This window comes from Eublepharis macularius, chromosome 2 (genome assembly GCF_028583425.1).
Source record: "Eublepharis macularius isolate TG4126 chromosome 2, MPM_Emac_v1.0, whole genome shotgun sequence".
Lineage (NCBI taxonomy): Eukaryota > Metazoa > Chordata > Lepidosauria > Squamata > Eublepharidae > Eublepharis > Eublepharis macularius.
The window spans coordinates 62827508-62849147 of record NC_072791.1 but is presented as its reverse complement, the minus strand read 5'-3'; the positions used below and the strand labels follow the sequence as shown (position 1 = coordinate 62849147).

Below are 21640 nucleotides of genomic sequence, written 5' to 3'. Positions count from 1 at the left end.
GAGAACATTTCTCACAATGATTTTTCAGTTTATGAACCCTGGTGACCTTTTAATCCCAGTTTTAATTCCAGTTCCCCTTTTCATATATTGCAACAAGTATAATCATTTTAATGTTTCTGTCTTTTAAAAAATATATTCACTTTTTAATATAAACTTTAAAAATAATTTAAAGATCCTACCTTTCGTTTCACAAACTTGTCCCAATAATTATTAGGAAAAGATCTGCATACATAAGAAAAGCATATTATTAGGCAAAATCTGGGGAAAAATCTTTTATTACATTGATAACTTATTCTGCTTTGCATTAAGCGGATGTTGTTTGATCTATGAGCAGAATTTACTGTCATGTAAATAGAGTAGATTTCTGAGGCTTTTAAGAAACCATAATTCACTTGTAATAATTAGGTGTGTTTTTCCTGATATGGTTACCCCATAAGATGTAAATTGCTATTTAGTCAAAGTCATACTGGCTTTTTATCCATCATTATATTTCATAACGTGGACTCTAAAATTATTCTCTTTAGGATTAATTCAGTTTACACAGTCTCTATGACTCCCAACAGATTTGAGGGAAAATAAAGTAGCTCCTTCTGCAACATAGTCATTAACCTTTCAAAACATTAATTTTACTACTCTTGAGTCCAGATTTTACCTTACCACATATTCTTTACACAGCGGAAATGTTGAAAGGAAATGTTACAACAAAGATGGCACCAAAACTGCATTATAGCATTTCAGTTAAGTTTTTTCCCTCTCAGTCTCTCTTCACCACAAAATTTTATAAGATTTTGAGTTTGTTAAAAACCACTATATCCATATTGCCAGTACAGCCCATCTGATGGTACTAGTGGAGGAAGAAAATGGCATCAGTGATACAAACAGAAGCAGTTCAAAGAGTAGTAGAAAACATGACAGTAATAAAGTGTACAAAGAGCCTGCATTACCTGCTCAATGAATGGTCCTCCCAAAAGTTCTCCCCCTCTAAAATCATACACATAGAGACTTGATTTTAATTGAGACCCCAGTGTGAGAGGAAAGACGGTTAAATCTCTTCACATGCCATTATTCTGACTTGAGTTGATCCCAAGGAGCTGTTATTTGCCCCACTGGGGCAAGCACACAGGCATATATGTCTGCGGCAAATAACAGATCTCTAATACAGTATCAGGACAGGAACCCCCCTGCCCTTGCACCGCAATCCCAATCTGAGTTATGCTCTCCTCCACACATCTGATTATCAGAGGAGAAAAAAAAATGCTTGGAGCTCCTCATGGGACTTCTTGCGTCTTGTGTAGCTGAATCCTGTTTGAGTCCTAAGCCTGTTTTCCCATGACTGCGGAAGGTTGGTAAATTGGCAATATGTAGACTAGGAAGGACCTATGATGCAATTACAATACATCTTTCACCAACATCAGTGGAGCCAGCAGCGTTGCCATGATGTGTAATCATGTCATTGTGATGTGATCTTCCAATTGCATATGTTATCAGGAAGCATGAGAAACAAAAGTAAATGTAGGAATGGGGCTTTATGGTGAAAACTGCAGTAGGTGATGTTAGCCTGCTTGATTTATAAATTCTGTTGCTTCAAAAACAGTTAGTAGACATGTTGCTGTGACAACATCTAAGTCCCGTTGAATAAATTGGGATTTACTTTTGAGTAGATCTGTAAACATGCTCCCTTATAGCAGTATATACTATTTTTAAGTGACAACCCTTAATTTATTTACATCATTTATAGTCCTCCTTTCTCACTGAGATTCAAGATGGATTATATAGTTTGAGTCAGTACTATCAATATTATGAAATTTCAATATACGTATATGGTTATATACATGCCATTTGCAAGATTTAAAGAGAAATATGTCATGACTGATACATTAAACAACATAGGAACTACTCAGTAGGATCATACTTATAGCAATAGTAGTAAAGTCTATGGTCTCTCATTGTTTACAGTAACAAAGTCTGTGGTCCCTGCTTATCCCTTTACTGGTGGATCTCTTGAGACCACTTAAAAGTATACAAAAACAAATGGGGGAACCACAAAGACTTGCCTCTCTGTATCCCCTTCTCCGCATTATTTCTTCGTTCTCTCCTCCTGGCAGCCCCATTTCTTTCTCTTCCTCCAACTTTCCCTGTTCCCCTTATCTTCAGCTTTACTTATTATTTATTTAATCTAGTTATACTTTGCCTTTCTCCACAATGGGAGACTCAAATCAGCTTATATCAGTCTCCTTTTCTCCATTTTATCCTCACTACAACCCGGGGGGTAGATTAAGCTGAGGGTGAATGACTGGCTCAAGGTCACCCTTTAATGGGAAAGTGGGGATTTGAACCTGGGTCTCCCAGATCCTATTCTGGCACTCATACCACTACACTACACTGGCTTTTGTGGGGTGGCTCCTGTTGGATAGTAGTGAGTTACCAGGTGGTCACTGCTGGACATGGCTGAGTCACACAATGTGCATGGTAGCAAGTTGGCCAGTGGCTACTGCTGAGCCTACCTCAATAATTCTGCCCTCCAGGACAGGGGGGGGGGATCAGGAAAGGACTCCCCTACCTTTTACTGACAGAAACCAAGGCTTGAAGGCTGGCAATACAGTGTTAGTTGTCTAGCAACAGCCATTGAGGGCATTCATTCACTTCTTAAAGCTACAGGGCTGCCCTTTATTAGGGAAATGCTAACACGATTTTTGTCATACTTTTTTTCAACTACATGTTATAAAAGAGACATGGGGATAGAGGTGGACTGGCAGCATCTATGTGACTCCCACAACTTGCAGTTAAGGCATCATACAACAGAATGGAACTGTATGAAGGGAAAGAAATATGAAATGCTACATCCCTATACAATGTTCAATGTTCATAAGTTTTGGTTAAAGTTCTGTCTGCACATCTTTTTCTAAATCACATTGCTGCCTATATAGAGCAATACCAATGGAAGTTCAGAGGGAAAGGCCATGTTTGGATAATATATTATATTGGATAGAAAAAAGTCCCCGACTCCCCACTTCATTGGGGGAAATCACAACTAGCTTGTCTGTGTATTGCAAGATTCTCTATATTTGTGACAGCAGCAGTCAGTACAATAGTTTCCTCTTCTACTACTATAAATGTCTTGCTAAAATTAGGAGGCAGGGCTGTGTATTTCATGCTGCTTATTCAAAAGATCGCATAGCAACCAAATTGCCAGCCAGCTAGTTACCCACATTGGCTGGGGTCTAAGTGCAGATCTACAGCACTGATGTTATTTAGAGGAGAACATATATTGTGAAAGCATATCTGATATTATTTATTAGGTGGCATATGCTAGGCAGAAGCATGACACCTACATTCCAAGTTCTTAACTTATCTGTTCATCTGTATATGTACATGTATATGTAGCTGTAGACCAGACAATGATTTATTATAGCAAATTCCTATGCTTTCTGTTTAAAATGCCCAAGGTGGTTTACAAATAAAATAAAATACAACTAACAATTAAAAATTATTAATTAAAAAACATCTCCACATCCTGGAATATACAAACCAAGTTTTCTCAAAAGTCTTGTGGAATAAGTAAGTTTTTAGATGGTGAGAGAAGGCCTCAAATGACGATGTCAATTCTCCTTCTGGAGGAGGAACTCCAATGCTTAGGGGTGAGAGCCGCCTCCCAAACAAGTGAATTTTTAAATGTGTGGGTTCCTACATTAAGGCTTCCCCTCAGATATTTTCAGAAACAAGGCAGAAACAAGGCATATGATAGAAGTACTCCTTCAAGTACTTTGTGTTGGGAAAAAGTGGGTTAAAAATAGTTTTAAACTCAGAGTTGCAATGGATCTTGAATAATAGAGAGTCAAGACACTTGTTTGCTTTTAAGAAAACATTTACTCTAAAGGAAAAAGGTACAAGGGATTCCTACAAAAAACAAAGAACTCTGTTTCCTACATCTTGACTCTACAAAGACCACACAAGCAAAACTGAAGATTCTGCTTCTTCTTGACCCTTAGAGAGGAAGTAATCTCTTAAGACACATCTTCTTTTCCTGAGCTTTGAGATATAGTAGCTAAGGCTATTGGCTCTGTGCCAGGTTTCCTTCCAGGTCAATATTAACAGGTAGTACACTGGGTAAACACATTAACCCCATAATGACTGAAGGTCAGACCTTGCAGCCTATGTTCCAACACTTTGGACCCAAGATATAAAGGTCAAAACCAGTACCTTTGAACTGGGCCTAAAAACAAAGTGGAACTAATGCAACGAATGCAGCACATTTGCCTATTACAGTAGCCCTCAGTTAACAGTTAAGCATGTTATAATAATGTAATCTGGATGTTATTAAAGCACGTATGTCAGCATGTCAGTGGCCAGGTCAAAGCTCTCAAGGAATAGATACAACTTGCAAACTATCCTAAGTTGATCAAAATTATTCCTAGACCATTTAACTCCAGTTCTCTGAATGATCTCTCTCAGCAGGTTCCCCCCATACAGTGTACCAACATGAATCCTTGTAGTACTTCACAGACCAACAGACACAGCAGAAGTTCCCTCACACCACCTACTGCAATGTACTCTCCAGAAGGGGCCACAGAAAAATGCTTCATAGGTTATCCCTGCTAGGCTGTGCAGAAGGATACCAGGTTGATTGGCAGTGAAGAGGTTCATGAGAACCAGCAGGTACATACTCCCCCTGTTGACTGACAAGTGTAGATCATCTATCAGGGCAAACAAGTTGGTTTTTGTGCCATATCTAGAACTGAACCCCAACTGAAAGGACTGATTCATTTACTTTTTATTCTGTGGCCTTCTACAAAGTACTCAGAGAGTACAAGTTAAAATCATAATATAAAATCATACAAATGGCCACAGTCTAAAAGATATAAAATGTACAAGTAACCAAATAAAACTAGCAAATACAAGACAGCAATAAAAGCCCACATAACAAAAGGGCCAGGTGATTTAAAAAATGGGGTCTGCCCCCTTTTAAAGGTCCCCTCTGCAAAAGCAGTCTTAAATCAATTTCCAGAAGACCAACAATGAGAGAGCTAACTGGGCTTCCCAAAGCAGGGAACCACAGTTAAGAAGATGCTTGCCTGTGGGCCCACCAATTTAATTATAGTCAAGGCCAACACTCAGAGGTCAGTGCCAGCTATGAGCAGGTTCATACATGTGAGTAAACGTGGGGGCCCGAATTCATTTAGGGTTTTAAAGCTTAACACTAGGACTTTGAATCTGGCATGGAAATAAATTGGTAGCCAGCACATCTGTTGTAAAACTGGGAAAATGTGAACCTCAAAGCAAATTCTTGTCAGTAATTTAGCTGCCACATTCTGAACAAGCTGAATGTTCCAGTATCCAGCAAGCCAGCCAGCCCATTTTGCCACTTCTTTTGGCAATGTGACAAACATGGGATCAAATGGTCAAGGATTAAAATGGATATATGGAGTTAGCTACTAACATAGCTACAGCTTGTACTCACAACTGAATGACTGTGCAGTACTAGAGGAAGTCAATTTTTTCTGTCAAATAACATGGGAGGACCCTCACCCCCAGGATTCAGCATCCCCAGCCTGTATTTCTATTCTACCTTTTGATGGACTTGCTAAATGGGAGAAGTTACGGTGGCTTTCAGAGAAGGGAAAGAAATGTGGGGAAGGGGAGAATGAAATCCCCCCTTCAAATTCTTGTGGATCCCTTGCTTGCATTATATATTTGTGATGTGATGAGGAAAGTTACCAATACATTATTTTGCACAGGTCCTTCAAGATGAGGCATTGCCAAACTCCGGGTAGGGCCTGGAATTACAACGGGTTTGCATGATACAAAGACAATGTCCGTGGGAGAAATTAGCAGCTCTGAAGGATCAACTCTGTCATGTTATATTCTGTTGAGGTTCCTCCCTCTCCCCAAATCCTACCCTCCTGATGCTCCACCCCCAAATCTCCAGGCATTTCCCAATCCAGAGTTGGCAACCCTATGAAAGAAGCAAATTAGCAAAGTTGTACTGCATTATTTCAGTTTGAAATGTGTTAACTTACGGAGTGTTTATGACTAGGCGATCCCACTGTCCTTTAATATCATCTTCAGAGGGCTGTTCAGTAATGTACAGACCATCAAATTCCAGTTTCCTTGCAATATCCTTTTCCCGTTTGAATACAACCAGGGGAACCTTTTAGAAGAAGAAGAAGAAGAAGATTTTAGTGATTTCAAAAATCTGAAGAAAGAAAATATTTTCAAATTCCTTGAAAATAATTTTTAATATATAATTGTACAGTACTACTGAACCTCAAAATAATGGAAGAACTCTTTGCTTAGAATAAATGCATGAGTTGAATTACACTGGGTCATGAGTAGACATTTCACGTCTATATTTTGATAAAAGCTCCTGCTATAAAGGTTATGTAAATGCTGAAGTGCTTGGGCTTGCATGCGGGCTTACACCACACACTAAATGTTGAATGTTAACTAGATACTACATACATAAAGGCCTATGAAAGTAGGCCTTTATGTGTCCATTGGCATTTATGAACTTGGGATCCAAGTCACAGTGAAGGGTGGAGGAATGAGCACAAGCCTTAGGTTTGCTGCAGATCCTGCTTCATCGATACCCTGAGCTTACAAGGTATTCTGCCGCTCAGTACCTTGACTGTAAGTACAGCACTACAGGGAAAAGCCTTTTTCATTAGGGTAATTTGGGTTGAAATTTATATGACTAACCTTCAGGCAACAGTATCCAACAACACATACAAAGGAGATGATTGTATGAACAACAGCTAGAGCCCTTAGTGTGGGAGCCATATAGCCTGTACTTTCTTGCAAAACAAAGAAAACCACACCCTCTTCATCCTCATCTTCATCCAAAGAATGCCATAGGTCAGATTCTTCCTCTATTTCCTCAAATGGCTCTTCAGTCACCTGTAATTGATACACACACATAATCAATATATCTAACTCACAACATGGTAAAATCTGTGGATATGTAAATCTGGAGATTGGGGTCGTGGACAGATAAGATATATACATGCAACCACATAGCTAGGCAACCACAATAGCATTGCCAGCCTTCCAGCTTTGGTTTCTTTCAGTAAAAGGTGGGAGGATGGGGCAAGGCACTTTCCAGGGCTGTTTGGGCCTTTGAGGGAGGGTTTATCATAGCCAGGACTGGCAGCACCCACAGTGACTTGATATCATGTAGTTTGCAAGACTCACTCAGAACTGGCTGCCTGCTACTGTTCAAGAGCAGTCATTCCACAAAACCCAGGGTAATGAAGTGTTTAGAGTTTCAGAATGGGATATGGAAGGCCCAGGTTTGAATCAGTACTCTGCTGTAGAAGCTCACTGGGAGATCTTGGGCAAATCATACATTCTTAGCCTAACCTACCTGATAGGGCTGTTGTGAGGATAAAATGCAGGAATTGAGTTCCAAAGCATTACTTATAATTGAAGTAAATAATAAATACCGTTGAAGATGGGGGGGGGGGTGGATAAAAGGTAGCTTTTTTTCTGGGTGGTGGATGGGAAGGAGAGAAAGAAGTATGGAAAAGAGAGGATATGAGGTCTGCCAGAAGGAGAGAAAGAGTAAATAGTGTGGGGAAGGGATACAGTGGAAAGTGAGGTGCCCCTGTAAGTCCTTGTATATTCCTCAGTGTGCAACTGAACTCAGTGGCTGGCAACACAAAACTGGCCAACAGTGCACAACTCAGCCATAGTTTTCAGGTATAGGCTGACATAGGAGGTGAAACTGAAGCCAGGTGCAGGGTGGGAGTGGGGAGAGATAAAGGTAGGTTGACTGGTGGGAAGGAAGGAAGCAGCAAGGAGAGAAGCTACATTGGGGATTTCAGTAAAGGGAAAGGGGGAAATGAAACGTCCCCTGCAGTTGCTTTTTGAAGTCTATAGAGGCAATTAAAACTCGAGCACCTTAAAGAGGGGGTAATTCACTACACTCATCAGACTCTTTACCACCTGAAACAAGCTCAGAACCCTCAGGAGAAAGCCCCTGTACTTCCTGGATAGCTTTATGGTTATCTCGAGTGTCTCTTCAAAGCTACTGGAAAGGACTCTACGTCCTGAGACAACTAAAACAGGGGTCTTGCTCCAACAACCATAAGAAAGTTAAAAATGATTGTGACATTTAATTTATTATGTCATTTTTTAAAAAGCACTGCAATTCCCACTCCTAATTTGAAAGGGTGGTGCTGTGATAGCTGACTCCTGGAGCAGATAATTTAAGCTGATGGCTGCTCCATGAAAGTGTCCAAGAAGAACCTCTGGTATGCATGTTGCCACTTCCTGAACTCACTAAGGGCCAAGCTACACATGACGAATGACACTTGAATGGCAAGTGTATTTCTCCCTGTTCACTTGCCCTCCACTCAATCCACTTGCCGTTCAAGTGTCATTCGTCATGTGTAGCTTGGCCCTCAGACAGCAATCCTGAACAGGTCTACTCAGATCTATTCAACTAAGTTTATTCCAAGGAAGGTGTACTTAGAATTGTATTGTAAATTACATAAGAACCAGAAGATGAACAATTGGTCTTAAAGCAATGGGTTAATCCTAAATTCTTTAAATAGAGCTCCACAGAGCCGGCAGCAGGGCAAGGGCTTTGCTATACACTGAAGCTGTGTGAAGGGGCTGTGAAAAGCCAGAAGGGAAACTTGAGCCCATTATCTCTCCAGGTCTAAGCCCGGCTCTGGAAGGCAGCTCCAGCACATTTCCATTCCTTGCTGCCCTCTGGTTGAGATCTCACGCAGTTAGGTGAAATTGACAGAGCCTTTGGGGAGGCGAGATGAAATTAACAAACCCTCTGAGGAGTGATCTCTGCTGGCTGTCTTTTAAAACTACGCTTCCCAGCTAACATTGTATGTCCCTATACCTGACGAACATGCACCGAGGCATCTCATGTAGAGAGACTCTTGGGGTCACGGGATTCTTGGGAACAAGGTACAGGACAGGAGGATGTAGCTCTAGCGGAAATCAATGGAAATGGTGGACACCTCCATTACGTAAGTTGAAGAAACAGGCTTGAATTAATTCATTGTTCTGACTTCTAAATGCATACAAATGTTTCCCTCTTTACAAGTTTAATTGGTTTAAGGACTCATTATTTGTACACTGGCCATATTCATTTTAATTTATAGTGCTTACTGTAACAACTTTCTAGATTTGTACCACAGCAAACGTTGCGCTGAAGATCAAGGCATCTTGCCTAGAAGTAATTCAATTAGCTTACCTTGTAGAAGAGCAGGATAAAGTTGATGGCGAAGGCAACAAAAAGTGCTAGAAATCTTAAATTGTAAAAATTTCTAGCCAAATAATGCTGAAAATACAAAGGATATTATCAGCTTCTGAGACAGATTTCAGAACAGAAGAAAAAAAGCAAAGGAAATCCAAATTATACTATGTTACCACAGGAATTCCTCTAGAAGTCATTTGCCCCCTTGACTCAGCAAATGCTTATAGAGCCAACTGACTTTCAAAAGAGCACTGGGAGGGAGCTGCTCTGCTATATACACAATCCTGAGCCAAAATCATGTCATCTGTGAATGATTTAGCATCAGGCTCCCCTCAGCTCTATGGTGCTCTAGCAGCAAGAGGCTTTCTTTCTTTCTTTTTCTTTCTTTCTTTCTCTCTCTCTCTGCTGGAATTTCTCTTTATTTAAACTATAAACAATAACATAAAAGCTACAGATAACAAACATAGAAGATAAAAAAACAGCATTCTAAAAAGAAGACATACTAAGAATACATAAACAAGTGAAAAAAGAAAAAACAGAAACAGAAACCCTTAAACTAAACTACAGATTGAGTTCCAATTTTCTCCGCCACAAATACAGATCGTTTTCAGAGTCTCATTTATTCTGAGTAAAACACAAGGGCCCTCTTTTGTCCATTGTTCATGATTCTTAATCCATAAATCCAGATGTCATCGAGTCCTTATTATCCATTTCATGTAAAAAGTCTATAAACGGTTTCCATTCAGTCAAAAATGTAACTAATGTCTTTTCCCTAATCAATGAAGTAAGTTTTGCCATTGATGCAAATTCCAACACTTTTATCCACCATTCCTCCACTGTAGGCAATGTTGGAGTTTTCCACTTTTGTGCACAGAGTACTGTTGCTGCCATAATCAAATATAAAAATAAAGTTCCAAAGCTTTATTTCCAACTGACTGTCCATTATTCCCAATGAAAAAGTCTCTGGTTTCAACTGGATTTTAATCTTCAAAATCTTCTGAATTGATGGTTATATCTGCTACCAGAAACTCTTTGCTTTCTTACTTGTCCACCACATATGATAAAATGTCCCTTCTTGTTTAGCACACTTCCAACAAGAAGCTTTCAGTGGCACTTTACTCCTAAGGCAGAAACCTCTCTGCACTGGACCACATGGTCCAACTACTCAAGTTGGATTGAGACTCCATGGTGCTGTGCTGTTTAGGGGGGAATCTGGCAGAGGAGTTCTCATAAACTGATAGATGGTAGGTTTTCCCCACTGGCTTCTCAGCCAAATCAGGTATTATAACATCAGGTATTATAATGTCAACTACTTTTCATTTCAAACTTTCTTTCCCCTGTAGATGTTCCCTCTTTATTCAATTCTTATACGCAAAAGCTCCAGTAGATATTACTTATCATACCAAGGTTTGAAAAAACACTACCTGCATCATTTTGTTATAACTATAACTAAGTTAGTGAGAGAGAGAGCCAACATACCAGCATTTTTGTCTGATAAACTTCCAGTACTTTAAAGAAGTTTGCCATAACTGCATCAGGTTTTTCTATTTTTTGCCCATGTCTTCGTTTCCTTTTCCGGGGTTCTTCAGCTTCCAAATGTTCGGAATATACATCATCCTTTACTCTATCTTGTTTCTCACCATCCTCCATGCTATAGGAAATTATACCATCTATTAAACAGCTGAGTCTAATTTCTACATTCCTACATACCTACATTAACATGAAGATAGTCTGGCTCATAGTAAATTATGCTACTTCTAACAGTTAAACAATGAAAGTGATGTATTGTCGAAGGCTTTCACGGCCGGAGAACGATGGTTGTTGTGGGTTTTCCGGGCTGTATTGCCGTGGTCTTGGCATTGTAGTTCCTGACGTTTCGCCAGCAGCTGTGGTTGGCATCTTCAGAGGTGTAGCACCAAAAGACAGAGATCTCTCAGTGTCACAGTGTGGAAAAGATGTTGGCAGGTCATTTATATCTACTCAGGAAGGGTGGGGTTGAGCTGAGTCATCCTGTAAGAGTTTCCCAGGGTGTGGAATGCTAATGGTGGGAGGCTTCACTGTATCCTGAGGAGGTGCGGCTCACATATCCGTCTCTAAAATACATAAGGATTCAGTCCCACTCTGACCCATTGTGAGTGCCATTGGTTCACCGACGTATGAATTAGCTAGACATCTGGCCGATCTTCTGCAGGACCACATCGGGAAAACCTCGTCTTACATCAAAGATTCAGCAGATTTCATCAACAAAATCAGTTCTCTGAAACTCAATCCACAATTTCTCAATGAGGAAATTAATCATCTAAAAAACGCACTTCAGGCAAATGGCTACTCCAGAAATGAAATCCGAAGAGCAATCAAACCCAGGATGAATCAAACAACCAAAGAAAAACAGTCTCCTACAGGAAAAGTGTTTTTGCCATATATCAAAGGAATTACTGATCAGATGGGAAAGCTTATGAAAAAGCATAACCTTCAAGCAGTATTCAGACCCACCCGAAAAATACAACAGATGCTACGATCAGCAAAAGACAGTAGAGACCCCCTCACCTCTGCAGGAGTATACCGTATACCCTGCAGCTGTGGACAAGTGTACATTGGGACCACAAAGCATAGCATCCAGACAAGAATAAAAGAACATGAAAGACACTGCAGACTTGGACAACCTGAAAAATCAGCAGTGGCTGAACATAGCCTAACTCAAACAGGGCACAGTATCTTATTCCAGGACACCAAAATACTGGACAACACTTCCAACTACTTTGTCAGACTGCACAGGGAAGCCATTGAAATTCACAAGCATAAGCAAAACTTCAACAGGAAAGAAGAAACCTTAAGAATGAACAGAGCATGGTTTCCAGTTCTGATAAACACCAGGCTAACAAAACACTCTACACCCAACAATAGCCCTGCAGAGAAGATTAGCACATCAAGCACCAATCCATATGCAAAAGAACCTCCTCAGGATACAGTGAAGCCTCCCGCCATTAGCATTCCACACCCTGGGAAACTCTTACAGGATGACTCAGCTCAACCCCACCCTTCCTGAGTAGATATAAATGACCTGCCAACAGCTTTTCCACACTGTGACACTGAAAGATCTCTGTCTTTTGGTGCTACACCTCTGAAGATGCCAGCCACAGCTGCTGGCGAAACGTCAGGAACTACAATGCCAAGACCACGGCTATACAGCCCGGAAAACCCACAACAACCAATGAAAGTGATCTAAAATTTGACTTGTATGAAGCAGCCACACTAATGGATGCTATCATAACAAATTTGGTGAACTTAAATAAGATAGGAAAAGAGAACTATGAAAGTAGTTCTTTTACACTGTGAAAAAGCATTTGGGTTATGTACAGATGGTTGAACTCGGCTAAAATTTAAATAAAAATGCATATTTTACCTTCCGAAATGCTAGGTATATAAACTTGGACATCACTATTTTCTGAAAGTTCTGTTTTGTAAGTTTCCTATCTTATGCTATATCATTTAGGAACAAGTAGAATTTGTGTTGGAAATATCAAATACCAAGCTGGTGGACCACACAGTCCTTCTGGTATTCAGTCTGTGTTCAATATATGTTCCCCTACCACACAGACATTGAATGTCACAAGTGATCAGGCTTGTGTGTTCATGCATGCACCCACAAACAAATGTCAATATTAAGAGTGTGCTTTTCAAAAATTATCATTTTAATTCTGTATCAGAATGTCAGGAAGGACATGATCACCATTTTTATTCAATATTGGGAATATCATAGCAGAACGTTGTGCTGGGATATCAGAACAATATCAATGCTCTCCAAATTGAGTGAAAACGATAATCACCATACAGGCATTTCACAGAAACTATACTGGAAGCTGCCACATGGAGCAATTTGAAAATGCCTCAATTGGATGTGATGTCCCACATCAGGTTAAATCCTCCCACAAAGCAACAAAGAATTAAGTAGTTTAATTCACTATGCATTATCACTAAAATTATCTACAAATAGTTTTAGGTAAATAGCCATGTTGGTCAGCAGGATTTGAGTCCAGTAGAACAGCAGGATTTTAGTCCAGTGACACCTCAGAGACCAACAAGATTTTCAGGGTGTAAGCTTTCGAGTCAGAGCTCCCTTCTTCAGAGCTCTGACTCTCAAAAGCTTATACCCTGAAAATCTTGTTGGTGTCTAAGGCGCCACTGGATTCAAATTCTACAAGCAGTATAATAAAGAAATATAAAGTAGAAGCTGGAGAGTGTGACAGGCAGCAGTTAACATGCACACATACCACTTTCATCTGCTAACTACTGCTGTGGTAGTATAAAATCTGAAACAGTTTTACTCAACATTCTGAATTTTGTAAGTCTACCAAAATCACTTTTCTTCTCTAACATGCTACATCTGTCGGGTGTGTATGTTTCATTATAATAAGTCAGCATTCTAGATTAAATTTGCATAACTCCCTCCCTCAGAGGGCCTGGTTTATACATACAAGAATATGAGGTGGTAGAATAAATAGCAACATGGCAGAGTCCAGGGGGTTGCTTCAAGTTCTGAATGTGAGGAGAAAAAAAACCCTCCATGCAAATCTAAAGCTAGCACAGCAGAGAAAGCTTCTATACCCTCTCCTTTGCTGGTTTTCTATTGCAGGGAGTTTTACACCTTAGGGAACTTCATCGTGTCTGATGTTTATCATGTCCATTCTGTCACTTTATTCACACCAAATTCTTTTGAATGTTTAAACAACACTTGAGACACCAGGATTCCTTGCTGTTGTTCTTCTCTTTGAGATCTCAGTGCACATATGCACCAGGAACAAATAAGCTTAAGGTCCAGTTTAAATAATAGATCAAAATTCCAAGCCTTAGCCCAGCAAGTTCTTTCCTTGTATTTATAGGTAGAGCTTTTACCCTAGAAGTTTAGCTTAGCCAGAAGGCTGGGAGTGAGAAATATTGGGCAATGATTGCCAGTTTTCTTCCTGTCAGAAGCCATGATAGCATTAAATGAATGCATGAGCTCTTTGAAGTGTTGTGCTCTCTAAGCATTGCTCTGCTCTGCTCCAGGCTCTGTAGTTCCAAAGGCTATGACATTAAAATGTAAGTTAGAAAGTAATGTTTTTAAGTGCAGAACGAGAATGAATGTTGCAGTCACAAGAATTTTATAAGCCGTAAGAATGTGAAGATGAGCAACAGCTATAAAAACATATCTGTAGAGACTAGCAGTTCTTAAATTTGGGTACAAACCTGGTGCTCTTCTTGCTTTGGGAACATATTACAATAATTAGTGTTAGGAGGAGCTTTAATAATCTCTTTATTCTCACGCTTTATCCATTTTTAAAAGGAATCTGTAATAGGTTAGGAGTCTGAAGAAAGCATTTAGGACATTTAGAACTAAATAAGAAAAGCTGATGTTTTAGGATGGTTGAAGACAAAAGTTCAAGATTGTTTTTGAGACATGCCTGCAGATTATTCACCCAGGTAACATTTATGCATTAAAACAATCATAAATGCAACTTACTCAGCTTTCTCAGATTCTGTTCTTGTTTCTGATTCATCGTCCTTTACCACTTCAACTGCCTAAAAAATGTCAAATTTGGATGCAAAGTGAATTTAATTGAGAACTAAATATATCTATTTTCAAACCCACAAAAAACAAATAAATACCAGCATTTACTAAACATTTACAGGGTTTAGGATATGCACCAATTATTCTAGTAATGAATTGCAATCAATCAAAAGCTGTGTTCACAAACCGGAGCAGCGTCTGACACTGATTTACCCTGAATATGTATGCAGCCTTCCTGCACAGCCACTGATCAATGTTAAAGCTGATTTTCTGATTGAGGCTATGTGCATCTAGCCCCAGCGGAAGAATCAGAATAGAAACTGCACATGCATTCTCAGTTTGCATGTTGGTAACTCATCCAGCTAAGGATATGCATGCAGAACTCATGTGTTCCCAGCTAGACTGGGATGCAATTCTCTGTAAAAGATCTGAGAAGAGAGGTTGCCACCTGAACAGTTCCAAAATATGTAACACATTATGAGAATGTAAGAAAATAAAATCTTAGTCAGAACATTACCAGTATTTTATTAGAATGTGTTGTCTTTGTAAGGTATTATAGTTGGCTTTTTCATTTTGGTGTATTTTAAAAGGTTTTATAGGTTTTTCTATTGATACTAAATAAGGATGGGTTCCTTGAAATAAGGAACAGGTGGCAAGCCTAGGAGCATGGTTTTTCTTCTGCCATGTGAGCACTTCCACAATACAAGCAGATCTCCCCCAGTTTTTTCCAAGAAATTTTTAAATCTACCTGTGCCTTTTTCTTCTTGTGAGTTGTGCTTTCCAAAGAAGGAGGGGTTTCTGATCCAATAATATCGGCAATATCCCCTAGGCCAACATCATGACCATGTTTCGATCCACTTTCTTTCTTTGTATGAATGCCAAAAATATCTGACAGTATGTCTGTTTCTCCCTTTTCGTTTTTTACAAACTGCACAATTTCAGCTGTGATCCCATGGTCTGTAGCTTCAGCTTTTTCTGCTTCAAGGATATCATCATGGATTCCAAACTGTGTTGGATCAGGCATGTCTCCTAGTATTTTGGTCACTCTGATATTTTTGGCTCCTTCCACTAAGCCACCCCCAAACACAGTGTTCCAAAGAATTTGAAAAATGCCCCACACTATAGTGAAGAGCATCTGAAAGAACCCTACGAAAAGCATCCAGAAAAAGGAAAAAGACACTTTTACTAATTCTTTTACTGTCATCTTCTTCACTTTTCTATATTGTTTCCTTAAGTTTTTTAATCTAACCATTTTTAAAAATGCAGCAGCATTTGTCTTTACTGCAATACATGCCATTGCAAAAGCTGAAATGGATTCAAGGGACTTTTCTTCTTTCTCTTCTCCAACTTCCCTTATGTAGCATGGCTCATCTTCTTCCTCTTCCTCAAGTCTGTCGACAGAGTCTGATTCAGAGATCTGAGATGCCAACTGCATTTCAAAAATTGTGTCCTCACAGAAGTTGACAAACAGCTCCATTTTCTCTTGTTCTCCACCTTCATTTACAACATCGAAAATAAACTGCCTTTTTGATTCTTTCACTTGAGGTTTCTCCCATTGTGTCCTGCTAGATTCACTAATCTCAAAATAAACACGTTCTATTTTCTTGGCACCACCCATTATCTCAATTCGCCCCAGATACGGTTCAAAATAGTTAAGGACACTTTCTGCTGGGTCTAATAAAGTTTGAAGTCGTGAATCATTTGGCATATGCTCTGAAAGGTTTGTTAACAGCACTGCCACATTAAATCCAATGTCTTTAGCTGGCTCATGAAATCTTTCAACAAAATCCACATAGTTAAACATGTCATTTTCATCAGCCTCTGCACAGGACAGCAGGAACTCAATCTCTGACTGAGTATATTTCTTCTGACCTTCCATGGCTTTCTGGAATTCTTTCTTTGAGATTATGCCTTTACTTTCTGGATCATACTCTTTGAAGGCTTCTGAGCTAGTCAGATCTTTCAGCTTGAGAAACATGTCAAAGAACTTTAAGATCATTTCTACATTGCTAGATGATTCAACCAGAGTGTCCACCATCTGTTTTCCAATTGTGCCGTTTACAACATTACCTATATAATAAGTAGAAAAGTATTACTTGGGTCTATTTATAAATGCTCTGACAGCAAATTTATTCTATACCTATCTTTAGAAATAATTAGAAGTTATGTTCAGACATATTTTTGCTTTAAAATGCTTTTTGGTTTAGTATTCTCATTCAAACATTATAAATTAGTAATTATCCTCACCTTTTATTTAAAGTTATACAAAACAAGTGTGTGGGGGGGGGGCTGGAACACAAGACTTACAGAGGGGTAAATCCCACCCTCCTCAACTTGCTTGCTCACTGAACCAGCTACTTGTTGGCCAGCCCACTTGCCTGTAGCACTTCTGCCTCTGCCTGCTTGGTTTGCACTGCTGCAGTGAGGTGAAGCTGCAACAACTCCCCCTCCCCTGCCCATTTGCAGCAGTGTCATCTCAACCTAACTGAATAATATGGCGGCAGCAGGGGGCAGTGCCCTGCACTCCTCCCCTTCTATCCACCTGAAGCACCAGTGATGGAAAGGGGTGCAGTGGCAGCTCCCACTCCTCTCCCACCAGCCTGCCTGCCTAGTTTGCTGTGATGATGGAGGAGGGCTCCTCCATCATTAGCTCCTAGTTCTCTTCCCCTGACCATCTGGCTTAAACAGCAGCTATTCCTTCCTTCTGTAAAAGGATGGCCAAGATCTCAATCTTTTAACCAAAATCTTTCATTTTTCTTTTCTTTTGGGGATTTTTCTGCAGTTTTAGGTGTTCCTTCAGTTCTGTAGGAAAGTGTCCAATGTATGTACCTGGTCCCATTCTCTGGATTTTTTCTATCCATATGTGGCCCAGGTTCAGAATTAGATGTATGATTATAATTATTTTAGTTGGTTTAACAAACATTAGATTAAATAGGTATTTTACACTTAGGGTTTTCAGAAATTCATAGCAATGGAAACAGGAACATTTTAAACAGATTCAACCTTCAAGTAGGGACAAGAGCATCACCACCATATCCTTCAGAAGATCCAGTAGCTCCTTCAGCAGTTCAATCTGGCTGGAATCCTAGAGTTCAAACAGAATAAAGTTTTATTTTTTAAAAAAATATTTTTTTACATAGACAATGACCAGGGACTCAGGAGCATTCTGTCCGAACTACTCATCTCTGTTAATGTCAAATGTTCCAGGTCATCTAAATGGAGACAAGCTAGAATTTGGCTCTAATGTATGGCAGAAAATGACAGCCATTTAAGGAGACCAAAGAAGTATAGGGAGAAATGTGCAGTCCAAAGATAGTTGAATAGGAAAACAAGGTACAGGTTTTTATATACAAATGTAAGTAGCATTTCAGAAATCAGGTGGGATCATCAAAATTGATATGATACAGTTATCCCTGGATATAAACCCTACAGAAAGGACAGGGAAGCATGTATTGAGGGTGGTATTGCTGTTTATCAAAGGAGGCATAGAGAATACTACATCAGAACACATGAGAGGAATTAACTCCTCTACAGAACTGTTACCGTCCACCTGACCAGAATTCTGAGGCTGATTCTCAGATGGAAAAAGAAATTAAGGGAGGTTACCAAAACAGAAAATAATGGCCAACTTCAACTAACTTCATATTGATCAACTAAATGTATATTCTGGTCATGACAAGGGGAAGTTTTAGATACCATAAATTACTATGCATTGGTCAGTTAGTCATGCTGTTTGCAAATTTCAACTTCATTGTGGTTCTTCTGTGCCTCCACACATGGGACTGCGCAGGCGCAGGCCAGCCGCCGGAAGATTCTTTACCGCTTTTTTGCTCTGAAGGGGCCGTTGGTCGCGAGCGCACAGCAACCATTTCCCGCCCAAACGGTCACGTTCCCAACGGCGAGCAACGGCCCCTTCCCTCAGTTCTCTTTTTGCCGCCGCTAGAAGTGAACGCCAGCTTCACAGCTCCGTGATCGAGTGTTTTTTTCTTATTGGATATTTCGGTACTGACTTGGATTTTGGACTTGGACAACGCATCTTCTGACTGATTTGGACTAATTCTGGACTCGGTGTGTATTGACCTGGCTTGTTTTGACGACGCGAAATCTCGACCCCTTATGGCTTCTAAGGCCTTATTCAAGCGCTGTGCCCAGTGCCAAATGAAAATGACCCAGACCGATGGACACGATCTGTGTCTGTTTTGCCTTGGGGAGGGTCATAATGTACCAGCATGCAAGATCTGCCAGAAATTCACTCATAAAGCAAGACAGGAGAGGTCTCTGGGATTGAAAGCATTGCTGTGGCAGAAAGTGTTGGATGGTGAGGAAACTTCGAGACCCCCTTCAGTAGCAGGGAAAACTCCACTGTCCTCCCCAAAGGCCACTCAAAGCCCTGCTCCAGCCGGGAGGGATTCGAGAGCGGGCTTAGTTGTGTCTTCCAAGTCAGTGACAACATCTAGACCGACGAGTAAGACAGCTTCGAGGGCAGGATCAGAGATGGCAAAGTCCCCAAAAACTCCCAGGGAGACAGCGCCTCCAAAATCGACTCCGACGGGAAAGTCGGTGTCGAAGCCAGGGTCAGATGGCAGCGCAGTTTCAGCATCAGATCCGAAGAGCAAGCCAGATTCCGCACCGGATCCGACTGGCGTGTTGACTCCGATGGCGGATCTGACTAGTGTATCGGCTCCGACAGCGGATCCGAAGAGTATTGCTACTCCGAGACTGGAGGATGGGAAGAAGTCGACGGCCAAGAGGGCTTCGGATCCGAGAGCCAGTTTGGAACCTCCGTCAAAGAAGCCGAAGAAGTCTAAACATCGACATCCTCGGTCCCCACGGTGCCGATCAGCTGATGATGTGGTGTTGGTTTCTCCACGCACACCCTCACCTCACTTGAATTCCCTGGACCGTTCTGGCCTTGATGAGGAGGTGCCGGATCCGGGTGCATTTGTTGTGGTCTCCAGTGAACATTGTTCCCCGTCATCGGAACCGAGCCCGACTACCCATCGTCGGATCTGGCGACACTCGGCCAGAAAGCCATCTCCCGCATCTCCAGAATCGTCCACTCGGAGCCAACACCGATTGTCAGAGGAAGAGAGTGCAGGCTCGGAGCGTTCCCTGGCTTCGCAACACCATCAGGCCTGTTATATCCCGGCCCCATTTCATTGCCAGTGGAAAGGTGCGCCGATGGGGTATGACTCCTTGTATCTGAGACCATCAACTTCCAGGCAGCGTGGTTGGCTACCTCCACCATTCCCAATGGACGTTCCATCTGCCCCTGTTTCTCATGTGGAGGAGGTTGATGTCGAGTGCTCCGAGTATGGACCCGAATCAGTGTCAGAACCGTCCCCAGATGACAACGTGGGTCCGAGTACGAGTTCTCCTTTTGAGGACCTCTGTATCTACGCTGACCAGATGGCCCGCATGGCGAAGGCATTGGAGATTGACATATCCTCCTCAGTGCCTAGGACAAAGGACAAGCTGCTGTGCCGCATCTACGGTGAGAACCCAGTAACAGTGGGCTTCCCAATGCTGGAAGGCCTGGAAGAGAGAGTGGAGAAAGTGTGGAAAGTGCCCTCAGATCTACCAGCAACATCGAAGCGTATTGAGCAAATGTACAAGATCAAGCAAGGCACGTGGCAATCACTTGTCAAGCATCTTCCACCATCATCCCTGATAGCTGATGAAATCCAGCACAGGAGATCTGGTTCCTCCTCTGCCCCACCTGATAAGGAGGGAAGGAAGATTGATGCCCTGGGCAGACGCCAATACTCCATCTCGGTGTTGGGCCTCCGTATAGCCAACTACCAAACTATCATGGCTGGCTATCAATTATACTTGTGGGAGAAGCTATCCTCTTATGTCGCTGACTTGCCTGCAGACAAGAAGGCTGTGGTGTCCCTGCTGCAAAATGAAGCAGTTCGCCTTTCAAAACAGCAAATGAACGCAGGGAGCCATGCTGCAGATACTGCTGCCCGGGGTATGTCAGCTGCAGTGCTCTTGAGAAGGCACTCTTGGCTGCGGTCAACGGCTCTCCCCATGGAGGTGAGAACCAAGATTGAGAATTTGCCATTTGAGGGAGATTCCCTGTTTTGCAGCACGATGGACGAGACTCTGAAAAAGAAGGAGAATAGGCAGACGGCTCGGTCGTTGGGAGTGACCTCAGCTGAGAGGTCTGCATTTAAGCCACAGTACTCGACCAGATACAATCCATACCAGTATCATGGAAGATACCAGCACCGTCCCTACTTCCAACACAACCCCGCGTCCCAACGCCAGTTCACTGCTGCACAGCAACCAAGGAGGCGTAGGCCATTCAAGCCCCGTCCATCTCAAGCTCCGGCCCAGCAAAAAGATCCGCAGGGAGCAGGGAGGCAGTTCTGACAGAACAAAGCAACCGCAGCCCTGAATTTCTCGGACAGGCTGAAGCCTTTCCTGTTTGAATGGGAGTCAATAACATCTGACTCATGGGGCTTAACAATTGTTAACAAAGGCTATGGGTTGGAATTCAGTGAACTGCCTGTGTGTATTCCACCATCAAGGGCTGTGAATAATACCTTGGTGGAACTAGAGGATGAGATCATGTCTCTGTTGGCCAAGGGTGCTGTGGAGGAAGTGGCATATGAGGAGTCTGAGAAGGGCTTCTTTTCTCGCTTCTTTCTGGTTCCCAAAAAAGATGGGGGTTTACGTCCCATTCTAGATTTAAGGGGACTTAATGCTTTTCTTAAAGTTATGAAGTTTAAGATGGTCATATTGTCTGCAGTAATTTCCTTGTTAAAGAAAGGGGCTTGGTTTGCTGTCCTTGACCTGAAGGACGCCTATTTCCATGTTGGAATACTAGAGGAACACAGAAAATTTCTGGGGTTCGTTTACAAGCGAAGGGT

The 21640-nt window shown here is 41.4% G+C and overlaps 1 protein-coding gene across 1 annotated transcript in view; it reads right to left on the bottom strand.

Moving 5' to 3' along the window:
• RYR3 (ryanodine receptor 3) overlaps window positions 1-21640 on the bottom strand; it is a 479585-nt gene that overhangs the window by 25433 nt on the left and 432512 nt on the right. Inside the window, exons 89-96 of the mRNA XM_054969918.1 lie at window positions 17766-17847; window positions 15511-16832; window positions 14715-14773; window positions 10694-10865; window positions 9212-9298; window positions 6697-6894; window positions 6018-6148; window positions 180-222 (exon numbers count right to left, since the gene is read on the bottom strand). Of these exons, the coding sequence (XP_054825893.1) occupies window positions 180-222; window positions 6018-6148; window positions 6697-6894; window positions 9212-9298; window positions 10694-10865; window positions 14715-14773; window positions 15511-16832; window positions 17766-17847 (2094 nt within the window). The remainder of the gene's footprint in view (window positions 1-179; window positions 223-6017; window positions 6149-6696; window positions 6895-9211; window positions 9299-10693; window positions 10866-14714; window positions 14774-15510; window positions 16833-17765; window positions 17848-21640) is intronic.